Source organism: Columba livia, chromosome 1, assembly GCF_036013475.1.
Source record: "Columba livia isolate bColLiv1 breed racing homer chromosome 1, bColLiv1.pat.W.v2, whole genome shotgun sequence".
Classification (NCBI taxonomy): Eukaryota; Metazoa; Chordata; class Aves; order Columbiformes; family Columbidae; genus Columba; species Columba livia.
This window is the reverse complement of record NC_088602.1, coordinates 109,913,508-109,937,666: the sequence shown is the minus strand read 5'-3', so window position 1 is coordinate 109,937,666 and position 24,159 is coordinate 109,913,508. Positions and strand designations below refer to the sequence as shown.

Sequence of the window (24,159 nt, the reverse complement as noted above, 5' to 3'; positions counted from 1 at the left end):
AATATATCTTCCTGTATTTTCAATACTGTTTATTTACAAATAGGTGTTTCCAGGTAAGGTTCATAGAACATAAGTTTCTAATATGTAAATGAAATTACATATTGTGATAAATACTTTTGTCTCTAGCCATTTCTTGGTGTGTACTCATGGCACAACCTGGTCAAACCCAGAGGTTGTTTTGTTAGTGTTTCTACAAGTAGTAATGGAGGTACTTGGCCTTTTTTTCTAAGCCACACTAAGTGTAGACTGCAGTCACTCCATGTGCCTTCAGTTGATATTCTCTGGGCTGTCAGTGTTCACAGAGTTAGAGCTGATGTGGATTAGAAACCTGGTCTCACAGGAGCAATGTTATCAGCCCCAGCAGCTCAGGTAATTTCTCAAATTAATTCAAGCAGCAGTTCATTAACAAATTTTGTAAAGATCACACAGGACCTGTGAATAATTATTTGAAATAAAGTAGCTGAAATTCCATCTCACCCATCTTTTTTTTTTTTGGCCTGCAGTACCCCTGTGAGCTCCATGAACTTCAGGATGCTGGAACTGAAAATTGGATGTTTCTCAGTGTAGGGTGACAAAAGCACAGGCTGTCACAAAAAGTAGGAGTTCTTATTGCTCTGCTCTGGGAATGACGAGTTTTTGATATTTTCTATCAAATCTCATATTTTAATTGCCAAGACAGCTTCCCTAAGCTATGTTGCACTAACTCCTGATTTCATGCTAGTTACTCCTGCAGTCAGTCAGGGAGTAATGCTGCCCTGTAATGCCTGTAAAGCTTCCTAAATCAGGCTGGATACTTCTCCTTTCCCCCATATCAGAGCAGACATCTCAATAGAGACATTTCAGACCCAACTCTTCCTTTATCTACCCCAAGCTCATATCTCCTTCAGATGTGGTGTGTCATGGCAAGATACCTTTAAGCTGACTCAGCAGTGGCACTTACACAGACTGGTCTGTCCAAAAGGCAGGTGATGGAAGCTGTAAGCAGACACCTGGTACATGGGGAGGGCAGACAGATGCTCACAGTGAAGCAATGCCTAGTAAAGCCCCCTTTTCCCCTTCAGACTATTTCTACTAGATATTTGTTGCTTTCTGGGTTTGGGTAGGATTCAGTGGATAGATCAAGTGGGTGTGATAAGCGTCATGCAAATTTGCTCTTTCTTCTAAGCTCTCTGTAGCGAACAGGGCCATCATGAAGTGGGTAGCTGAGCACAGCACTTCCCTGCAGAGCTCCAGAACATACAGGGCAAAGGGCATGACTTTTTTCCCATGTAGGTAAGATAACTTGAAACTGTACTAAACTTGTAGAAATAAGATGGATCTCATCATTCTTGCCATTTTCTACTGTATGATTATCAAGGCTAAGAAAAAATACATAGATATAAGTGTATATATATATATCTATATATGGTGCAAGAACACTTTTGCTTTTTTGATCTTTTCTACGTGTTACTGTTCCATAAATGTACATTCGTCTCAGTTGAAAGAAAGAAACAAGAAGTATCTAGTTCAGAGAACACACTTGACAGAACTAGATATGTTTTTCCGATCTGCAAATAGAAGGATTACCTTTTTTGATGTCATTGCTACCGTAATGGCTTTGGTGTTATGGTACAGATGTAATACATTTGTGCATAAAGCAGACTGTGCTCTTTGTCAGAAAGGGTGCATGGCTTTAACAGGAAAGATACTCAGATGATAAAGTAACAGAGATGCCTCGTTTAGAACTACAATGTGTCTGTAGCTCTTTTTATACTATGATTGTTTTTACTGAGTGAATAAGATAGACAACCTCATTTCTTTAAGCAGGATTAAATACGTGCTTTGTAACCATATATTACTATAAAACTTTACTAAACATATAGAGGACAATGAGTCTCAATATCTTTATTATTACACTCTCTATGGTTGGAGTTGTTATGTTGTTTAATAGTAGTAATAACAGTAACTGTTATGTTCTTTTAGAGAAATAGAATGGAGAAGAAAACAATTTTAGAATAAATCCTTTTAAAGAAGTCACAACAAAAGAAAAAAATATCACCAGTTAATTACAAGAAAAGGTTGTTTGTTTTAATGAAAGCAAATCTTTCTTATTATTATGGGGTAAGATTTTTTTTTTAAGTAAATAGTTCTAAGACTTTCCAGTGTCACCTTATCCCTCTAGTTTTCTTTTGTGAAACTTGATCAGACATTAAGTTTAGAACAACAGGTTTACTTTGCTTTGGGTAGAATTATAGGGTATCAAATCCTAGTTTCAGTTCAGGAAAACACTTAGCTGCAGGCTTAAGAGCATCAGAACAACTCTTACAGTTGTACTTGCCATTGAGCATCTGTTGGTGTCCTACCAAAGAGAACTCAAGCACGTAATTAACATTGGCATATGTTTACACATTGTCTTGAATAGGGATGTTTTTCCTTGTTCAGCTTTCCCTCTGAACTGATGTAAATAACTGGATTCAGAAGTTACTTGTATAAGGCATTATTAGTTCAGAACCTCACCCCTCAATTGCACAAAGCAGATGGTTAAACTATTCTTGTTTCCTGAGGAGTGACTGTGTACCACAAAATGTCGGCTTTTCATTCATAAGATCTCCCATCAGAAACTCAAGTATATGTGCCAGGCAACTTATTTTAAAGTTTTTACTCCTTTTCACACATTTAGATGCCCCCTGTGAGTTGCATGACATTACAAAACTGCAGGGAAGCTCAGTGAGAGTAAGATCCATTACCTTAACAAAATTATTAAGAACATAGCTAGGCATCTGAGTTGCTCTTAAGGTTTTTTCCTCTTAATTCTTCCTTCTTCATTCCCTTTTACTCACCCCTTCTTCCCTGTACTCCTGCAGTTGCAGCAGATGCTTTTTCAGATGTAGGGCTGTGTCCTGTAATTTCTGTAACTGACTTAAAAAGGAATTTGATCAATGTATTAGATGCAGGTAGAGTACCGAGGAGGTTTTTTACTACTTTTCTTTTAAAGTTTAGCAAACCTGAAGCAAACCTATAGCTTATACAGCTTGAAACACAAAATTGCACAAAATCATCCAACTAGAATACTTTCTGTTGTCTCAACATTAGTTTACAGTCTGCTATGTTTTTTGTGTCTTAGAAAAAAGGAAGCAAAAAGGCGTCAATTGAAATTAAGAAAATCCGATGTGTTGAGACAGTAAATCCTGAGGAATCAGCACCACCTGCAAGACAATATCCTTTTCAGGTTAGCCATGAAATCTGTTTCATTTACATTTCATGTGAAATATGCTGGTCATCCTAATGTTTCTTAGTGTTCCTGTTCTAAGTGGTGATACCTGAAATTACTGAGTGCTACTGATATTTAGAGCAAAAAGAAGATCAGTCCCTACTACTGAAGTTGTGACTTTGCTGACATATTATTAATCGACTGTGACAGAATTTAGATCAAGTCCTGTTTCTTTTGTGTTCAAAGGTCCGTCAGATATGCAATTAATATGATCTGGAATATATAGATCACTATCCTGTGTGATTATCACTTATTTTAAGGCAGAATTAAGCACTTAAAAATTCTTATTTTAATTCTCATTCTCTCTTTCCACTTATTTTTTTGGCTTAAATACCAAGTGCAGGATTTGACCCCTAACTGCTTGATTACCATTCAAATGTGCCACAGTCGGGAAATCCAAGGTTACACCTTGTATCGGAAGATGCAGCTGTACCAAACACTACACATGTTCAAGAATTAAATGTGATGCAAAAACCATAACTTCAAATTTGCTGCCTTTCATCTGCTTCAGTTGTCCAGCTCGAGTTCTTCCTAAGGCCTCCATCAATCTCATGAGGGATACTTAATATTTCCCTGCCTAGTTGATCCTAGGTGTCATTCCAGCCTTCCTTTCCCTTCTCCCTCCCCCAGTTTTGCAGCACTGATTGATGCATTTATGTTAAATTAGTGTATTTATGTCAGGAGAGCATAGTTCAGCTGAGTGGGGTAAAGTGTGTAGGGATGACTCTTCTGGGAAACAGTATCCCTAAAAAGGACTTTAGGATGATGATAGCTGAACATAAATTTCCAGTGTGATGCTGTGGCCAAACGAGCTAATGGCATCCTTGGACATGGAAGCAGGCACATATTGAATAAAAGTACTCAGTATGTTTTGACACTACTGTGATCACCAGGAGAATATTATGTCTAGTTGTGGTGATTATAATTGAGGAAAGATGTTGTAAACTGAAGGGAGGTCAAAGGACAGACTTCACAATGACTAATAGATTGGATGGATAACACGTTAAAGAGTAGAGCTCACAGGGCTCCACCATTTAACTAAATAAAGAGACAGGAAGCTAATTAATCAGTCATGCATATTTACCAGTGGGAGTACATGTTTAATGATGAGGGCTCTTCAGTCTAACAAACAAAAACAATATAGTAGGCATTTGAAATTCAGTGCAAATGACTGAAAAGCAATGTACAGGAGGGAAATGAAACCCTGACCTAACACAGACACATACACACAGTCAGTCCAGCACCAAAAAGCAAAGCAGATATTAGTAATTATTAGGTAGGCTTCAAGCAAAGTGAGCAGAAGATAGGCTGAAAATAAGAAAAAGAAGCTGACTGTTCATACTGTGTAGCTAAGCTGAAGGACTACTTACTGCAGGATGTTGTAGGTACTAGTTATTTCCTTAAAAAGGCAGCTGAATGTACTCCCAGAGGAAAAATACCTCTCAGATGTTATGAATTATAAATGCATCACCTTTGGATCGGGATTCTCTGATCACTGTACAGCTGCACTGAGCATGTACTCTGCCTCAGTATTCCTGGACATTGTCAGAGATGGGTTCCAGGACTCAGTGAGCATTCTGTCTGGCCTTGTGTAACATGAGCCAAAAGCTGGAAGATGAATATGGAAAAACTGAAGTGGAAAGAAAGAGTTTACATGTGGGTTATAAGGTCTTTTGTACAAAGAAGATGGGACTATCCAAAAATATTCGATGCTGTCTTTTGTTTCTACAACTGTGCTTTAGGACATAAATCACTTTGGTTAAGGCAGTATTATGTTATTTATATTTAAACTTCTATTTATATTCATATTTAAAATAATTAATATGAAAAATGAAGTATTTCTATGAAATGGCAGTGATATAAGTGACCACTGAGAAACGTCAATAAGTTGTGGGAGCTGGATGTGGATCCACAAAGCCTATGCTTTTGGTTCCCACCCTATTTTCCTTTCCCCTCCTGCACAGTAAGATACTTTCAGGCACTACACTCTCACCATTGTGGCTTTCCCAACCTCTTCCAGATCGTGTACAAGGGCAGCCTGCTCTATGTCTATGCAGCTGACGAAGAGAGCCGGGAGCGCTGGCTTACAGCTTTGCATAGAGGTAATACTATTCCTTTGTGTACCTAAATATTCAAACAACATGAGGAGAGATAGGAAAATGCTCCTGCCTCATCATTTTGTGCCATTGTTTGTCACCTGTTTCTAGTCTCATTCATACATCAGCACTGCCTGGTTGAAACACACAGTATTTTCAGGAATGGATTAAAAATTTTAAAGGCTGAAGGTTTCAGTGAGAAATAAGCCAAAATAAAACTTTTTTTGTTATTATTTTTATGGGCATTTTCAATCTTCATTATATGTTCAGCCTTTACCAATGCAAGTTAACAGACAACCATACCTGACATGGTTAGTATGGCACTTATCTGCATAAATGCCATTTTGATAATAAACACTGTAGTGCTTTTGTATTTTCCTCTTTTTTTTTCAAGGAAACAAAATCAGAGTCATGCAAAGCATAAGTTATGGGCAGAAAACTGTGTCTCTGCATAACTCCAGTGAAGGCAAAAACCTCCACTTGTCACCAAGAAGAGCCCTGATCCTTTTGCTGTTCTGTCTCACGTATTCAGGAATCTTGGATTTACATCTCCACAGCAGGACTAAAAGCCTGTCTTGACACAACCAGTTTTTAAAGTCTCATTCTACATGTTCTACTTTTCTTTTAGATACCTTTTGAAACCAGAACTACTGTTTTGGCTTACAGAACCCATGTATCACTAGCACAATGATACTATTGGGGAATAAGGCAGTAAGCGTAAGCGTAAGAGTAAGGCAGTGCTTTGAATATAGAATAAGTATTTATTTGTTGGTGTTCCCTTCTGATGCACTCAAATATGGAATGTGTTCTAACAAATATATGGTAGTTTGGATCTACCACATGGGTTATCGAGTATCTATTCTGATACTGAGTATCAGTGAATATTATTTTCTTACAACAGATAGGTCTAAGAAAATATTCAGTATATTTTGATATATAAACATGGTTTATTTTAATTAGGTGTTCTTTATTGGTAGTGAAATCTTTATAAGATCTCTGATTTTGAATCATAGCTGTTGGATCCTGCTGTTTGACTGGGTTGTACGGTACCTCCATCTTCACACACAGATATTTTTCTCAAAGAAATAGGTAGCTGGAAAACAGGAATTTCAGATTTGGGTTTGTATAGAGGAATATGGTATAGAGATAAAAATGTGACCAGGATGTGTGCCTAGAGCTATGAGTCAGTAAGCATGCTGGAGTCCCATGGTTTAATGCAGCAGATACTATTGATCATAATGAACATTCCCATTTTGCAGCTTGTCATTTTCTCTTTGGTTTCTTTGTGCTTTCCAGAAATTAAAGATAATTCTGAATTACTAAACAAGTACCATAAAGGATTCTTCATCAAGGGCAAGTTTCTCTGTTGCAAGCAGACCTGTAAAGCAGCCCCTGGATGTATGATCTGGGAGAAATGTAATGTGTTCTTTAATTTGTTTGATTAGTCTCATTGATGTTTTTCACAATATTATCAAATCACGTGGATATTTAAGGCACTATAATCAATACAAAAGCTAATCTACTCAAACGTTTTCATACACATGCTAAGTTCCTTTTAACATCATAGCTGTTACACATTGTAGCTTATAGTATAACTAGGGGAGATAATACACTAAATTATATCTGCTGTGTTTGATCAAATGGTAGTGACATTTTTACCTACAAAATAAACCAGATGGAATTATTTTTCTTTTTAAGATCTCTAGCTAAATTGTAGATTTATGCTGTAAAATCCTTCTTGTGATGACATCGTATAAGATGAATGGGTAGGAACAATAGAAATTCAGCACAAGAATGTATATGAATAAGTGTACAACAATAGTTTCATAACTAAATAGAAGTAAAACCCTTATATGAATATATAATTATATAGTTTTTTTCTAAAATATGTTATTTAAATGCAGATTTTTTTTTTTATTTTAACATGGTTTTCTAAGGTATTTTCTTGTGGAACTTAGTTGCAATTATTTAGGTGTTCGAGTTTTTATCTATAAAAACTGATAGAGGAAACTCTGTAGAGCAGCACCCTTCTAGGTTTCACTTTTTCAGAAGGGATTTGCCTCGTGTCTGTCTACATGCTTAAGTGTGAAAGGCCACATTTGGGAGATGGAACAGCAGTTCATGAGTATTTGGGCTTCAGCCTTTTAAAGCTTGATTATTTGGAATTGTAGAGTACTGGTAGATCCACTGATTTCAATTACAATTGAACCTTGATCTTAAACATTTATGGTCACAATCAAAAAAGAATGAACCCAAAATTAAAAGTTAAATCCAGAAATGTGGGTGTGAGTGATTAGGAACCTGACTTAGATCTGTGAGACTACCTGGAACAAGCATTTGCTTTTGAAAACTATTAATAAAATTATATAGGCTTATCTACTATTAGTACACGTCTCATCATTCTGGAACACTAAAAAATGTAAAGAGTTGTCAGCTGATTTGTAACAATAATTTGAATAGCTTCATCTACCTTCAAAATCATTTGTTATGAAAGCAAATAAGGCCATGAGACCCCCACTTAGTTGCCAGGACAAGGAAATACCTCATTACCAGTCGTGGAGGACTTAGCCAAGAGTGGAGTTAAAAAGATAATTGTGGCATGCTGAATACTTCATTTATGTCTGAGATAATAATACATGCAGGGTAAGCGCTATATCTGCTCTAAATTTGTTCCTAAATAAGTTCCTGAGGTTGCTAACAGAAGTTATGATGTTTTTACCTCTTTAAAAAAGGACTCATCCACCCATTGTTACCCCAGCTTCTTCCAAATTAAACCAAATTGGCTTTCAAATAATGGAATTTTTAAATCTCTATTTTGTGCTTTGTTTTAATTTGTCTTCTCTTCTATATCTTTAGAATACAGTCTGGATCTGTTTCCTAGGTTCTCTCTGTTAATCACAGAGTAACTTAAAGGAAAAAAAAAAAAAAAAGAACAAAGTGGGGATTTTTGTGTATACAGTTGACACTAACAGCCAGGGCTTTAACAAACACATAGATTACCAAGAGACAAAAGATAAAACCACCAGAGATTTAACATGGAGCTTTAAGGGAAAATAAATAAATAAATAAATAAAACCTTGGAAAGACGCTATGAACAAAGAAGCTTTTGACATTTTTTTTCTGATAATGAGATTTGAAAGTAATAGCATTTTGAACATGCAGCAGCGTAACTTGTTTTGAATACCGTGGTCTGTTTTGCCTGGCTTCCGTCAGGAGACGCTCTGCCTATCTGGAAAAATCATCAGTCATGCAAATCTGCTGCTGAACATACTGGTTTCTGCTAGACCTATATGATTTATTTTTATTATCTGCCTGAGTTCAGAGAAGATATTTTGAAAGGGAAATTTAAAAGGCAGGAACATGACAGTTTTTAGATGGATCCTTCTAAAACAGGTTCAGTAATGCAGATACAATAACTCACACATCTGTTCAGAACAACTTGACTGCATTTTCCCAAGCCATATGATATAATCAGGTTAAGAAGGCTAATACTGACTTTTCCTGGTGAGGAACAGCCTATATTTAGTCACAAAGCTATTTCTATAAGCCCTCAGCACATTTTTACTTCGCCCTTTCATCTACTCAGTCTGATCATCAGAAGTACCACCATACCCACAGCCATCTTCCCAGCTGCCTCTCAGCTCATGTCTTTCACCTCTCCACACCTCTCCTCTTCAAGCCTTGCTCTCTTGTTTTCTTCCCAGCTGACCGGAGACACTACTTTTGCATGTAGGCAAAACCACGTTTTGCTGAGACACTATTTTTGCATGCTCACATCCTGCACCTTTGATGCCTTTGTTCCTTCTACCAGTTCAGTGTTACACCTCTAGGCTCCTACAGAGGAGCTGGTTCCTAAAGAGTGATGCCATCACAAAGGACAGTGGGCACAAAGGTCCCTTGCAGGGAACCAATGGACACTTACCCTGTACGTTGATAACTGCAGGAAGCAGGAGCTTCCTGCCTGAGAAACACTTTCACCTCTGCTGGCACCTGACATCCACTGTCTTTGCAATGGCAAATCGTTCATGTAGGTCCGACCAATAATGCAGTAGATCAGACGACAGAAGTCCACTGAGCGCACACGTGTATCTTCTCTTGCTTATGTGTTGGACAAAGTGTACAGAAGCTGAAGTGATCCAGCACATGCTTCCAGCTGTATGCAGCTGGGTGCAGTGTGCAGATAGTAACTGTTCCCCATATGCACATTGCAGCTGAATCTCAGACTGTCACCTACGGCTCTCTAGCCGACAGCAATACAGTCATCAATATGAAAACCACAATAGTATCACTGCCAGCATAAAGGAAATAATAAGATCCACTCAGTTACTCTTAGGAAATGCTCTGGGGCTTTCAGCCAGTGGTGGAAATGGAAAGCTGTATATCAAGAGATTAATCTGTACCAGGTTACAGATGAAGTCCATCCGGAATATTGCAACAGGCAAATACACATCCAGCAGAGACAAATATGATGTGCTCATCTTTGGCTGGTTCTGGCAGGCTGGACAAAGAAAAATTCATTACATAATTCGTCCTGCCATTTGCTTTGGCCAATGCTTTGCACTTTCGTCTGCTCACACAAAAAGATGAAAGCTCCAACAGAGGATGATACCTTGATTGTTCTGTAAGCAAAACACAGGAAATTAAGAAAGAACAATTTAATGTCCAAAAATTACCAAGGCCAAAACTCAGAGGTGCACATCAGCTCATAAATATGTTTACTGAATATCAGCTTGCTCTAACATCACTAGAGACTTTAAAGAGAAATCCGTTTCATCTCTGTATTATGATTTTCTCTATCTTTCTGAAAGTTGCAGGCAACTCTAGTTCTGTCATTATTCCACAAAGCAGTCTAAGACTTGAATCCTGGCTAACACAGACCCTCAAGCTATAAGTTCCTTTCCACCAAAGTCAGACAGACCAACAGAAATCACCTTTATTGGGGTCAAGTAGTACTACTTGATGAGTAACAAACCTAATTCTAGTCAAATAAGGATGACTCTGCTGTGAGTGACACCTCTTTAAAGAGTGAGTATTTCTACTGGAACTTAGTGAAATCAGATTAAGACTTTGTGTATTTGCAGGAAGAGATCATGTGTGTCTTCTGGCTCAGTGCACTCAATTAGGCATTCACTTGGCTCTTTGGTTTCTCCTTGTTTAAAGAAATGTCAATAAAGAGAAAACAAGGAAACATACAATGCCATGGTCACTTGGACTTGATTTAAAGGAACCACAGCCTGCTTCAGAACACTTGGCATTCTTCCCTGGCATTGCAGTCATTTTCAATAGTAAACAGGTGCCATTTGGAGTCTTTTTTCCTAAGCCTTTGTTATTTTCCCACATCCTTTGCTGTCAGTGTTTCAAGTTTAGTTTTCTCTGCTCTTAAAGAACTGTGATGTCTGGATTTTCTCAGTTATTACATTTCCCTGATTTCTAAATGTGTGTCAGTGCCTTAATTTTAGATGCTCTTTTGCCTATGACTTGATTGATGTCACCTAACTTTAATGTCAGATTTCTCATCCTAGTCATTTGGGTAGACCTCCTCAACAATGTGGTGAGAGGTAGACACTTCTGTAGGATAACACATTTCACATGAAGACAAGGGTCAAAGCGAGGTAAGATGAATTCCATAATTACATATCTACACATGGGCAGGAAAAGTTAGGTGCCAAAGAGTGGGATTCCTTATATCCAACATGCGTAGCAGAGAAACATCAATAAAACATGGTAAGGAAAGGGAATGATTTAGAATTACATAGCTTTTTGCTTTCAGTGATTAGTAGCAACAATCGACTAATGCTTGTTTTGCTTCATGGTAACATTACTATAGATCAAAAGCCATTAAAAAAAAAATATCTTTTATAATACTGTGGTGGAGTCTTTTGATAGAACAGGACATCATTGCACTTAATGATAGTAAAGCACAGTTTGGTCATATGGTGTCCGAAGCACATGAAATGCAACAGTTCGTTAAGTAGTATGAGCTTGAGATAGGCGGGATGCTTTTGATGAAGTCAAGTCTATCATGTGATTTTGGTAATGAGAGCTTCCTATTACAGCAGTGTCAGCCTCCACTCAAAGTTAATTGCTTCTAGTGTCATTAATGTGGTAGCTGACTCTGTTATCACCTGTCTCACAAATGTGGACAGCAGTATCTAGGCTGTGCTAGATACCAAATGGATGAGGAGAAAGCTGCTCATGCCCTTCTTCTTAGCTTTGATTAATTTGTCTAATATCACTATATACGGTGAGGATATAAGTGTCCATGTATACATCATGTGTTATTTCTTACTGTACCCTGTGCTGCATCTCCTTATCGTTTTATTTCCTCTGTCTTCAGAAGCGTATAATCCTGCCTCAGGTGCTATCACCAGACAAGTCAGTCCTGAACGTGGCTGTGGCCCAATACAGCTATGAACCTAAAGGAAATTCAGCTATCCAGCTTGTCAGAAGCAATAAATACTATGTATTGCAAGAGGGAGATTCTGACTGGTGGAAAGTAAGGGATTTGGAAGGGTAGGTATGCCCTGCAGAATACTTTTGTTTCATGATCATGGTCTTCCACTTATTTTCATAGAAAATAGTGCAAGCAGTCCTGGTACCTTTCAGGATCCATGCTACAATTACCTTAGTAGTTTTTAAACATTGCTCTGGAAGCCTCATTGTATTCTGTACAACTCCATTTTCATTACCATCCTTGGCTGGTTTGCAACAGAATGAAATTACTTGATCCATTCATAATTCAATGATTAAGTTTACGACTGTGAGGAAACAAAAAAATAAAACAACTTTAACTTAAGGTAAAGTGTCTGCACTTGATAACTCACAGGATTTGTGTACTGTTGTGGAAGAAGAACGCCACACACACAACCCTGACAACTCAAAGATTAGTAAGCTGAGATATGCTCCTAAGTACCTTCACTGGGCTGCTTATGGCTATGTAAAGGCAGACAATACAGACAGCTCTGCTTGTAGACCCTGAGTAGAGGGCTTTGAGATGAATGAAGGAGCAGTAAGAGATCCAGAGAAAGGGGGACATTTACAGTGTTTTTCTTTGGGTTGAGAAACTGAGGCTTTTGCTGTATTGATTCTTTAAGAACAAGTCAAATATACATCATAACCAAACCTTTAAATTCTGACTGAAAAAAAAATAGATTATTGTTTTCTTGAATGTGGCAGGAACAAACATGAGGAGTTACCTGTTTCACCTGTTTCCATGCACTCTCAGTTTTCTTCTCACTCTGTTCTGCTGAAGAAACCCTTCCTTTCTGCATCCATCCATATTCAAATACAAAGTTTATTCCCCCTATTTATTTTTCTGATGGGTACACCATATGACCCACGGTCTTACAACCACAGATGTTCATTGGCCCCATAACTTAGGTCCAACATCCCATGCTGTAAACTGCTTTAAGTGGTAGCTCAGCTGTCCATATGCACTTAGCTTAGCTTCTCAATTGCATCTGGCATTCTGTCAAAAGAGTGCTGAGCCCACCTGTGGATTTTCTGTGTTTGACCTTGGATACTCTGCTGGCACCCATTAGTCACAGGCATCCCTCATCACAGCAACTGAGATGGCACGTAATGATATTGCTGAGCAGCTGTTCCAGTCTTGCTTATGATGAAACTAATCACAGAGGAAGAAGTCATTTCAATGACTAGCAAAAAGAGTACTTCATTGAAATGTAATTTTCTAAAAGAAATTACTTCTGTATTTTTCTACATGGTAAGTAAAAGCAGAAATGTTTTAACCATGAGCATTTCTTTCAGTGACATTCTAAAAAGTGACTCTGCGCTGAATCCCTTTTCCACTTTTAAGGGACAAAATTTAAGATGGAGTCATGTATGACAGCTAAACTTTGAACTATTTATTTTGCAGGAGTGAAGGTTTTGTACCAAGCACTTACTTGAGAAAGTTACCTGTGAATGATGAGGAACCAAGGTGAATAAATACACAGCCATTCACTGCCTAAATGTTTTCCTCACCACTCTAGTAAAGATCAGGCATATTTTTTGAATATATTTATTTTTAAATAACTTTTTGAGTACTGAGAATAAAGTTTACTGAAAGGCATAGAATCAGATACAATTTGTCTTTTTGAGTCATACATTAATGCAAAAAACATCAGTTGAAAATTCTGGTTTCATTTAAATCAATACGGTTTTGCCACTGACTTCAATGATGCTGGGATTTCAATCTTTGTACTCTTATTTCAGCATTAAATCATCCTTGCTAGCACTCTTGTGCATTTGTGTGTATGTGAGTAGTCCAGTACAGGATAGAGTCCAAGTCTGTCTAAGTGAAACATCAGATCCATCTTTCCCTTTTTATTAACATGACACAACATTGCAAGCATATTTATTCCTTAAGTATATGAATCTCACCGAAAATCTCACAGAAAGAAAACAGATTGTCTCATAGTAAACAACACTAGGCAAGATTCAGAAATTTCCTTTAGAAATCCCTACTCTTACAGTATCCTGTAAAAGGCAGCATAATTAAAAATATATGTTATTTCTGTACAAGAGGTTATTTTAGAGGCCACTTTTTTGGACACATGAACTCTTTTTTTCTGTCACACTAAGAACATTTATTTGGAAAGTCTAGGTTTGTGCAGTTTTGGAAATCCTGACATTTTGAAAAGGTAGATGCAATCTCTTTATAAGGTCACGAAAGGGATATGGAGTTCCTTTGCCTGTTACAGCATGCACAGAGAATATTTGGCTTTCTGACACATTGCACAGTGAAGGAAAAAGGCCATATAATTGTTTACCAAGTCAGAAAATCCAGACAATTAAATATATCTCAACTTTTTTGAAATATTCACCTTAGACCATAACTACTCAAAAATATATGTAGTATGATTTTTAATACAAATAAGGTACTTTTCATGAACTGTTTTTTTTTTTTTTCTACAGTATCAGCATGTTGTTTATCTTTGCAGGGAAAATGCCAGTGTCAGTGAACAGATATTGGCAGAAGAGCAAATTATTACTAAGCATGAGTGAGTATATAGAATACATCTCTGTGAGAACCAAAAGATTCTTTGGGCAGAAATTGTCTTTCCCCTTTACATGTGCACAAAACCCCTGACAACAAGTATTACCTCACTGAAAATCACTGTTTTGAATCAATTCCCAAGTTATACACTACCATCAGCATAACTCAGACGGTAATCCTATATCCTCTTTCTACTTGAATGGCTTTGGCTCAGGTTTCTGGACTTAGCATTATGGTGGATCTCTTCCAGTACTGAATATTGTAAATATTGAAACATCATTTGGGGCAGTTTGAGTGGAACTAAAGTGATCTAATATATTCACAATCAATACAATTGCTTTCGTTTGCTATGCAGTGCTTTTTGGTATTGTACTACCTCTTCTTGCAATACCTCTGCTAGACTAGCCCTTAAGCACAGAAAATTTTCAGTCTTGTAAAGTGATGTAGCAGCCGTTGAATACTGAGTATCTGTTATTACCTGGGTGGTTGTAATATGGCAGGGAGAGGGTTGTATTAGTTTCCCTGTGTTTTCTTTTATTTCAGAAGACATTAGTCTTCTCATATAATATATTGTGAACTTTAACAGGTTTTCTTTGTAGACATGGTGACAAGGCTCTGGTATGCAGTGCCTACGCAAGTAAGTAAAGTCCCAACCACAGCTTCATTGGGAAATGGTATGAAGATAACTTTCCTTTTTGAAGCTGATGTCAGCCTTGGACACCAAGAAAAGAATAACCAGAAAATCATAACTGCTTTCAGACTTGGAGGAGGTTACAGAATCTTTGTTTGGTGTCCATTTCCACCTGTCCATGCAAGAGGCAATGTGAAAATATGGAAAGAATGGTCTCTCAGTCAATAACCCATTCTGCAGCTTCCTCTTTTCCCATGTAGCATTGAGACTTTATGGTTCTATAAAATGGGGCATCCCTTCCTACAAGAGCATCTTGACTACATTCAGGGCAATGTGAATGTGAAGGCATTTTATAACAAACTTTATGTTGTGCCCTTTTTAAGGTATTTTATGTCAGGTCTTATATCAACTATGCAAGACCTGGCATGCTTCCTTCCCCAGCACAGCTGAGTAATGGCTATTCTTTCCCTTTTCCACATTACCTGGCACTGTAATACTTGGTCTCCAATCTCCTACATGAAAATATACCACCGTTTGATGCATTAATCTTTCTCAAATCTATTTATATAGCTTAAGCCTAAGCAGTAGCAAACAGCACTTATAGAAAGTGTAGTCTCCTTCCATAACTCAAAAACAAAGGTGAGAGGCAGGTGTGTCACCTCAGTGCTACGTGGTCCTGCAGCCCTCTAGAGCAGAGGTGTCAAACTCATTTTCACCAGGGGCCACATCAGCCTCGCAGTAACTACTCCTACATTTATACAGTCCTAAAATTACATTCGTACCTTTGAAGGCAACCGCAAGGCTGATGTGGCCCCTGGTGAAAATGAGTTTGACACCCCTGTTCTAGAGAAAACTACAGCATTGCATGTGGGGGATATCATGCTTGCACCTGTCCATTTTTTTTATGAAATAAATTCCTTCTGTCCCACTAGGAATTTGGGAGCTTGAACAAGAAGAAATTGTCCTGTTGACAGAGCTAGGGAGTGGTCAGTTTGGAGTGGTGCATCTGGGAAAATGGAATGGACAATATGATGTGGCCATAAAGATGATTAGGGAGGGAGCGATGTCAGAAGATGAATTCATAGAAGAAGCTCAGACCATGATGAAAGTTACAGCATTGCTTAATTATTTGCAAATAATGATCTCTCTAAACTTTAGCCAGTAACACATAGCACACAGAGAAAAGATAATTTCCTCTTAAAAATAAAATTAAGTACCACCAAGTACATTAGGCACAAGCTAAATAGGTAGCCACATAGGATATTTGGCGTTTACCAAAAGAACTTAAAAGAGACTGATACAGTCATCTACAAAGCTTTCAGTTAACATCTCTTCCACAAATTCAGAGTTTCAATATACGTCACTTAAGACTTTGCTTCACAAGCATTTATGCAGAGACAGTGTAGAAAGCTTTCCCTGCCTTCCTGCAAGCAGGAATGAGAGACAAACGAATAACTGGGAAATGCCAAAAATATGAATGTGAAACTTGAAGTTTTAGTCTGTGACTCCAAAGAGGTAAAGAATTTCAAAGGAAATACCATGAGATGATAATTGAAGCATACGAATTCAGGAATATTTTTAAGATCTTGTGTCCTGAAGGAATGTACCACATTCCTGTCAGTTAACTGTCTAATACGATCAGGATTCTCAATGTGAAAATTTTGCAACATAGATTTAGTAGAAAATCTTAAGGTCTAAGGTCCAGCCTACCAACTCATATCTATTTTCTCCTACTGACAAGGTTGTACTTTTACTCTGCTAAATCCTATTTCAGATTTTGACTATAAAGCTGTCATTTCATCAATACTGCATCTTCTTTTGATTGCCATCAATACTGAGTTTCAAAGTAACTAGCAGAAGGACACTCAGTTCTTCTTAAAAAGGAATATTTGAAGTCTGAGATGGGACTGTTTCCAGCCTCAATAATTTATTTCAGTATGTTGTATTAATATTTGAAGAACAGAAATGCGCAAGAATCTTCATTTATTCTTTGATTATTTTATTTTTATTTACTTCAGGAAACTTAATCATCCCAAACTTGTTAGACTGTATGGTGTATGCTCAAAATCATATCCTATCTACCTAGTGACGGAATACATGCCTAATGGCTGTTTGCTTAGCTACTTAAGGAGTCATGGGAAAGAACTGCAACTGCTTCAGCTTCTGGAAATATGTTATGACATTTGTGATGCTATGACATTTCTGGAGAGCTGTCAGTTCATACACAGAGATTTGGTAAGCTACCCTACAGGACAAGGGGAACGGGGATGGTAGGGGGATGATGTGACGCTGGGCAGCCCTGTCCCTCAGGGCCAGCCACAGCTGCACTGGCTCTGCCAGCACACACCCCAGAAAGTGGTGGTGTCCCCTGAACAGAGACACACAGCTGGGTCAATACAAGGCAGCTGTGGATGAGCAGCACTAAAGCCACCTGTAAACATCACTGCCCACAGGTTCAGGGCTGAGCTGACAGGTCTACACAGCACATACTGTGCTGCCTGCATTTCTGGGCTTGAGCCTCGAGGATCTATGCACCATGTGGCTGCACAGATGTCCAAATGTAAAATCAGTCCACTGAAGCAAAGGGTTCTGTCCAGTGATGCTGCAGTCCTCCAGGAGAAAGTGGTGCAACATTAAAGATTTGAGTCACTTAGGTTGGTTTTTGATGAGTTGGGGATTTTTCTAATTGAGAACTATTCATTTTATAAAACAGGAATGAACACTGCTGGGATAAACTGGAATTTACTCTTGTGCATTGCGAGCAGCAGGACTTGAAAGTCTGCAGCTGCCTAACTCTTTTAAAGACATGTTTCTACCAGTTTCCAAGCTAGTATTTCAAGTTGCTTTTGACGAAGGGACCAGGCCTTCCAAGGACTTGGACCAAAAGTTTATTCAAAACTTAGCTTTCAAGAATGCTGGCTTGGAGGAAAGCAGCTGTTATTTTACTAGTCTATTGAAAGTGAACCTAGCCAAATTCCTGGTGCATTGTGCTTCAGAGTCAGTAGCAGTATTTTGCCTTCTAACTCTTGTTGGAAGATTCGTGACAATTTGTGTTACACACTTGCTTAATTTTCCAATAGGGGTGCAGTCTCCTCAGGATGCATTTTAAATGTCTTGTTAATGCTTTCCAAGTATTGTCTTTATGTGTAAAAAAAGTTGTTAAATCCATACCTCACCAATTTTCACACCCTGATTCAGAAATGAGGAATATTGGACAATTTAAGTAGCAGAATGCAATTTGTAAAATAAAGTCAGTTTCCTAAAAACTGGCTGTGCACCGTGGGAAAACAGAAATAAAACTTGAGCTTGATTTCAAGTTGAATACTGTAGATGCAAACCGTATCACAGAAATTAATAAGCACACCAGCAGACAATACAGCCTTAGATAACTGTTCTCAAGGGATCATTTGCAGAACTAGGTTTATATTGAACTTTTCATAAATCAAGCTGTTTAAATCATCTTTCATTGCTCCACTCTGTTTATAGCACATTATAAATAACCCAATCAACGTTTTCACTTTTTGATGCCTTGGTAAATTCTTAGACTACTGAAAAGGACCCTGGAGTAGGTTACAATTTGAAAGATGGGGTTTACTTTCTGGCTCTGTTGCTGTTCTAGGTAAATGTGGGTTTCTCACCTCTGCTGCCTCATCCCTCAGTGTCCTTATTTGTAAAGCTGGGATAATGGTAAAGAATGTTTTTCAATCAATCAATAGTTGAAAAATAAAATAAGAGAGCTACTTACTGTTCACTTACAGTTCCAAACTTACTTGCTTTGATCAAAGAATGTCATTATTCATTTAAATACTAGAGAGTATAGATTATTATTAGCAAATCACCAAGACATGACATTATTTGATCCTCTTTTATTTTTTATGCTCATCTCTTTTCTAATTTCTGTACTAAAGGCTGCTAGGAACTGTTTGGTTGACAGCAATCTGACTGTGAAAGTATCTGACTTTGGGATGACCAGGTAAGTAAAAGAACTGGGATCCTTGTGAAGTTATAACATTAGTGTATATGTCATTTACTGGTATTGATTAGGTAGCAAGTGGCTGTTAGGAAAGTTAAGTCACAGGATGTGATACAGCTCTTTGTGTCTCCTTTTCCTTTCCATTAATGACCATAAGCTGCTATGGGATTAGAATAAAGTTGTTCTTTTGCCTCAAAAAGTTAAGGCTTAAAGGCCAGCTGCATCTAAGGGATTTCACTAGCCATGTTTGTTAAAGACTTCTCAGAGTTTACCTTGTGTACAAGATTTTCACCTAATTTGGAGGCCAAATATCTTAATCAGCAGCCTCTATGGATGATCAGTCTAGAGAACATGTCCTCTGAGAAGAGGCTGGGGGAGCAGGCTGCTTAGTCTCATGAGGAGGAGGCTAAGAGGGGATCTAAAAGCTGCCTATAGTGACTTATAATACAAAGCTGATAGAGCCAAATAAATCTTATCAGTGTCAGGTGATAAAACAGCAGACATCAGCTGCTTGCTGTAGCTCTGGAAGTTCAAGATAGCTGAACACTAAAATAAGTTGTTTCCTCAGGAGGGAATAAAGAAACATGCCACTCAGAGAGACTATGAGATTGCAATCTTTGGAGGCTTTTAAGATTTGACTACACAGAGCTATGGCTTATCTGACCTTATTGCAGCCTTTCAGTACTTGAAAGGAGCCTATAAGAAAGAGGGGGACAGACTTCTGAACAGGGTCTCTTACGATAGGAGAAGGGGTGGTGGTTTTAAACTAAAAAGAAGGGACATTCAGTTTAGATATTAGGAAGACATTTTTTACAAGGAGGGTGGTGAGACACAGGCCCAGGTTGCCCAGAGAGGTGGTAGATGCCCCATCCCTGGAGACATTCCAGGCCAGGCTGGACAGGGCTCTGAGCAACCTGATCTAGTTGCAGATGTCCCTGCTCATTGCAGGGGGTTGGACTAGATGGTCTTTGAAGGTCCCTTCCAACCCAAACTATTCTATGATTCTATGATGATGGGAGCAAACCTATTTGAGAAGGAGGCCGGGCTAGGTGGCCTTACAACAGATATTTCTATGATCCTGCATTATTTCTCTAATAAGTTGTTAGGAATTATCTGTTCTATACATTGTAGCTAATGCCTCCATCAGGTATCCTTTGGATATTGGGGATTCTGCCCAGGCTTTACTTAGGAGCCTTGTGATGTACAAGGAAGAAGCAGTAAATAGTATTTCACTGTAACTCAGTCACAACTGGGTTTGTTTCTTGCCTTGTAGGTATGTTCTGGATGACCTGTATGTAAGTTCACTAGGAACCAAGTTTCCAGTGAAGTGGTCAGCACCAGAAGTTTTTCATTACACCAAATTTAGCAGCAAGTCGTATGTATGGGCCTTTGGTGTGTACGGAATTTGACATATAAATACGTATGCATGTATACCATTACATTTGGATTTCCTCAGCTTATTAAGCAGAAACGCTGGACATTTACACACTGAAGTAACATAAAAAGCAGTTATAGCTTATGTCCTTTTTTAATGTTTTTACGCATCCAAGTCCTATCCTCTTTGGATTTTTTTAGCCCTACTGTTTTTCTTTTAAGCACATGGAAACTCTGCCCGTTCCCCATTTGCTGTATATGTGTTTGATATTGTAAACAGTTGACAGTGGAGACCAGACAGTACCTTTGGCATATCTAGATCATAAATCAGTGCTGCCCAAGAGCTTTTCTGTTAGTCACAGGGGTCAGAGTAGACTCTGTACGTAACCCATCTGTGCAAGATAATCTGTGGGAGCTGGGACTCTGTATCTCCACAAAAATAATATGTATTTGCAGATCACTTTCTATGCAGGAATGTCAAATATTTGAACTTCTACTTCAGTGGTTTCAAGCTATGAATTACAAATCCCTGGAGTCTGTTCATTGTTTCTAAAAGTCTGCAAAATGTGTCAAAGGAAAGGGAGTCTTTTGTGAATGGGCTTAAATTCCACTTACACGGGTTTGCTCCTCCAGTAGGAAAATTTTGGCAGCTATCAGGTTGATGAAAAATTGGCAATCCCATGTTCTTGACATTGAACAATGATGAATAAAGCAGACGAAAGTGTTTCCAAATGCTGAGCTGCTTCTTTAACCTCATCTAGTCCCAATGTATTAATGACACCTGCAGATAAACCGCTCAGTCATGCCCTTTACAAGTTGTTTATAATACATATGATTAAATCAGAAGTTGGATTTTTCTGGTGATACCTTTTCTTTTTGCTCTTATTGATGAAATCCTGGCTCCAGGCTTTATTATAATTAACTTCAATATTGGCATTAACTTCAGTGAGAAACATTATTTTTCCTCAGAAGGTCTTTTCTTATTTTAACACTATCCATTGATGCAGTGGAAGCAAGGGGAGAGTGGGATTCATTAGTTCCTGTTTGGTTGTTTTAAACTAATGAATGCTTGACGGGCGAAGGAAATAATTGACTGATTTATTCATATCCCAAAAGTGGGTGTCAGAAAACAAATAATCTTGTTTTTTAAATGTTCTCATGAGGGAAAGGTGGGATTCAGGTACCATTTTACTGTGATCCCACTGCGACACTACAATGATCCAGCTTTCAATCTGGAGGGAAAATAAAGGTCTAATAAATTTATTTAAAAAAAAAAATCTTTACCGTCAGTATTATATGCCATCATGAAATAAATATTTCACTTTTTTATTACTATTTTACAGTTGGCATGATTATCACGCACGTTCCATTACAACAAAAGTTGTTTCTTGCAAAGCTTTCATTATGAATTAATGATTATGATATTATCCAGTCTTTCTGTTGCTTCAGTGTAATCTAGTTCTTATAGGCATGTGCAGCTGACACTATAAAGCATTCAGAAATCTTTCTGACACCAAAGGAGTGTATATCTCACTCACTTCACAAAATTGGTACAAATTTTCTTACGATTTATTCTTTAAAAACATAGATACCTATAGTTATCATTTTGTTTTTCATTCTCTGTCTCCCTCTCTGTTTAAAACACACAAATATACTCACACCTATTTAAGGGGATGCTTGTATGTATTTTGTAAAAACTATAATCCACGGATTGCTATGTCTTGGGCTTTGTCCATTATTGTCCACATCAAATACATTTTATAACTAACTGTATAACGTAACTTCACCTTCTACTAGAAGTTGGTTTACATTTGGGTACAGAATCACAGCTGTCAGTTATCTCCACACTTTTCTTTGGACAATATTCTCTTTAAAGACTCAGATCGGTTACATGCTGTATGTGTGTCTTGTTCCAGGAAAAAGGGGTTATCTTGTATTTCTTTACTTTCACTTCTTATCTTCCACTACCATGAATATTTTTGCAGGTATATTAATGTGGGAAGTGTTCACTTTGGGAAAGCAGCCCTACAAGCTTTATGATAACATGCAGGTGATTGAGAAAGTTTCTCAAGGATACAGACTTTACAGACCGCAACTGGTTTCAGACATCATCCACCAGATAATGTACAACTGCTGGCATGAGGTACATATATCTGCACATGCAAACTGGAAAAAATAAAACAATAGGAGTCACAAGGAGCCACAGTTCATAGCTGAATTGATGTTTACAGCAGAAAATATCCCTTATAAAAGATATTGCTTGTGTGTAGTAGATTTGATATAAAAGTCTAGTTCAGGATGTTGTTAGTACAGGAAATGGGACATGAAGGAAGGTTGGGTCTCTTCCTCTCAGAACCATGTATTTAAGTAAGTAACAGTAAAATACCTTTCAATGTCAACATAATGTACAAGGTTTCTTCTCAGCTAATTTTAATGGTTTAAAATTTGGGTGCTAAGACAACTATCTAAATTTGTTTCACAGTTACAGGACCATTACTGGTACCTCTGCATGGTCATTTGTTCTTTTTATCTTAGTCACTTTGGAATAGCAAATAACTGCTTTCATATACAGGGATTTTAAAACAATTAATTTAGATGAGACATCTAACTCTTTAGATTTCTAATGTTGGTTGAAATGACCCCACCCTTAGAATGGGAAAGATGCGTTACACCATCTGTGAGTTGCTGAGGAGTTTTAAGTCAAATGCTCATCATGCTCATTTTATTTTGAGACATCTGTGTCTGCTGTGCCAAGAATTATGCTGATTTATTGTTCTTCTTCATCTAAATTTTAGTCAGCTGTCTGTGGACTATGATTTGTTTTTCACTAACAACAAAGAACTGTTCGGTGCATTACTGGTGATACCATGAAATGACAGTGATATTGGGGATTTTTTAGATATAAATGTCAGAAAAAAATTAGACATATAACTTATATTTGAGGACATGTTGGTGCAAAGAAAAAAGATAAAGCTATCAGAACATAAGAAAGTTACAAAAAGTAACTTGAATTTTCTTTACCTCATAAGCATCACTGTCTCTATGAATTAGTGTGTGCTAAAATCAAGAAAAACTAATGAAAATTACAGTTCTTGAATTATTTCAAAATTAAATAACCATACCCATCATCTTTGCTTCATTCAGCTACCAGAAAAGCGCCCTGCCTTTTATCAGCTCTTATCATTTTTTGAGGCACTAAGAGAAGACAACAGAGCTTGAAAATGAAGATTCATAGACAGCTGACTGTGCACACTGGTTCCATATCACCTGTCTTCTGCATAAGAGTTAAATCTGAAATCCGCCTGACATTAGCCACCGCTATTATTCTGCACATTAGTGTTCTTCTCATTTAATTGGGGAGCTGACCAAGAAGCATGTGGAGAAAGCTTTTGTGACATTCTGCTGGTGACAGAATTTGGAAGGATATTGGGAAAGAATTTTGTTAGCATTGTCTCAGACACTGAGATATATATACGAATTCTGTACACTCCATCAGTACTTCCAAGCTATCATTAGTTGGCCTTAACTGGAAATGCAAACAGGGAAACATATGCTTGTTAGGTTTTCTGACTATCATAACTCATCTCAATATGTTTTTCCTTCATAATCACTTGAAGCTGACACCTGAAGTCAAATTTAGAACTTCTGCAAGTGACAGCAACATAAATAGTTATAGTCTCACTTTCTATTATTTAGAAATTACTACCGGTAAAATATTATATCAGTTTTCTCACAGGTAATATTGGCTTTTGTTTTGACTCTAAGAGTGTATGCTTCATTTGGAATTTATTCTAAGCTAGATATCTAAGATATTTGCAACTTAGTAACACATGAGGT

At 37.6% G+C, this 24,159-nt stretch overlaps 1 protein-coding gene across 1 annotated transcript; it reads left to right on the top strand.

The window, feature by feature from the left end:
- Positions 1–1,971: 1,971 nt before the first annotated feature.
- Positions 1,972–23,717, top strand: BMX (BMX non-receptor tyrosine kinase). The gene is given in 16 exon segments (XM_021298828.2): positions 1,972–2,100; positions 3,104–3,208; positions 5,271–5,352; positions 6,643–6,761; positions 11,633–11,859; positions 13,223–13,285; positions 14,289–14,410; positions 14,413–14,481; positions 14,484–14,516; positions 14,944–15,018; positions 15,908–16,079; positions 16,994–17,210; positions 18,884–18,948; positions 20,222–20,340; positions 22,308–22,465; positions 23,467–23,717. Coding segments are annotated over 16 exon segments (1,830 nt in total). The 3' UTR covers positions 23,542–23,717.
- The last annotated feature ends 442 nt before the right edge of the window (positions 23,718–24,159 follow it).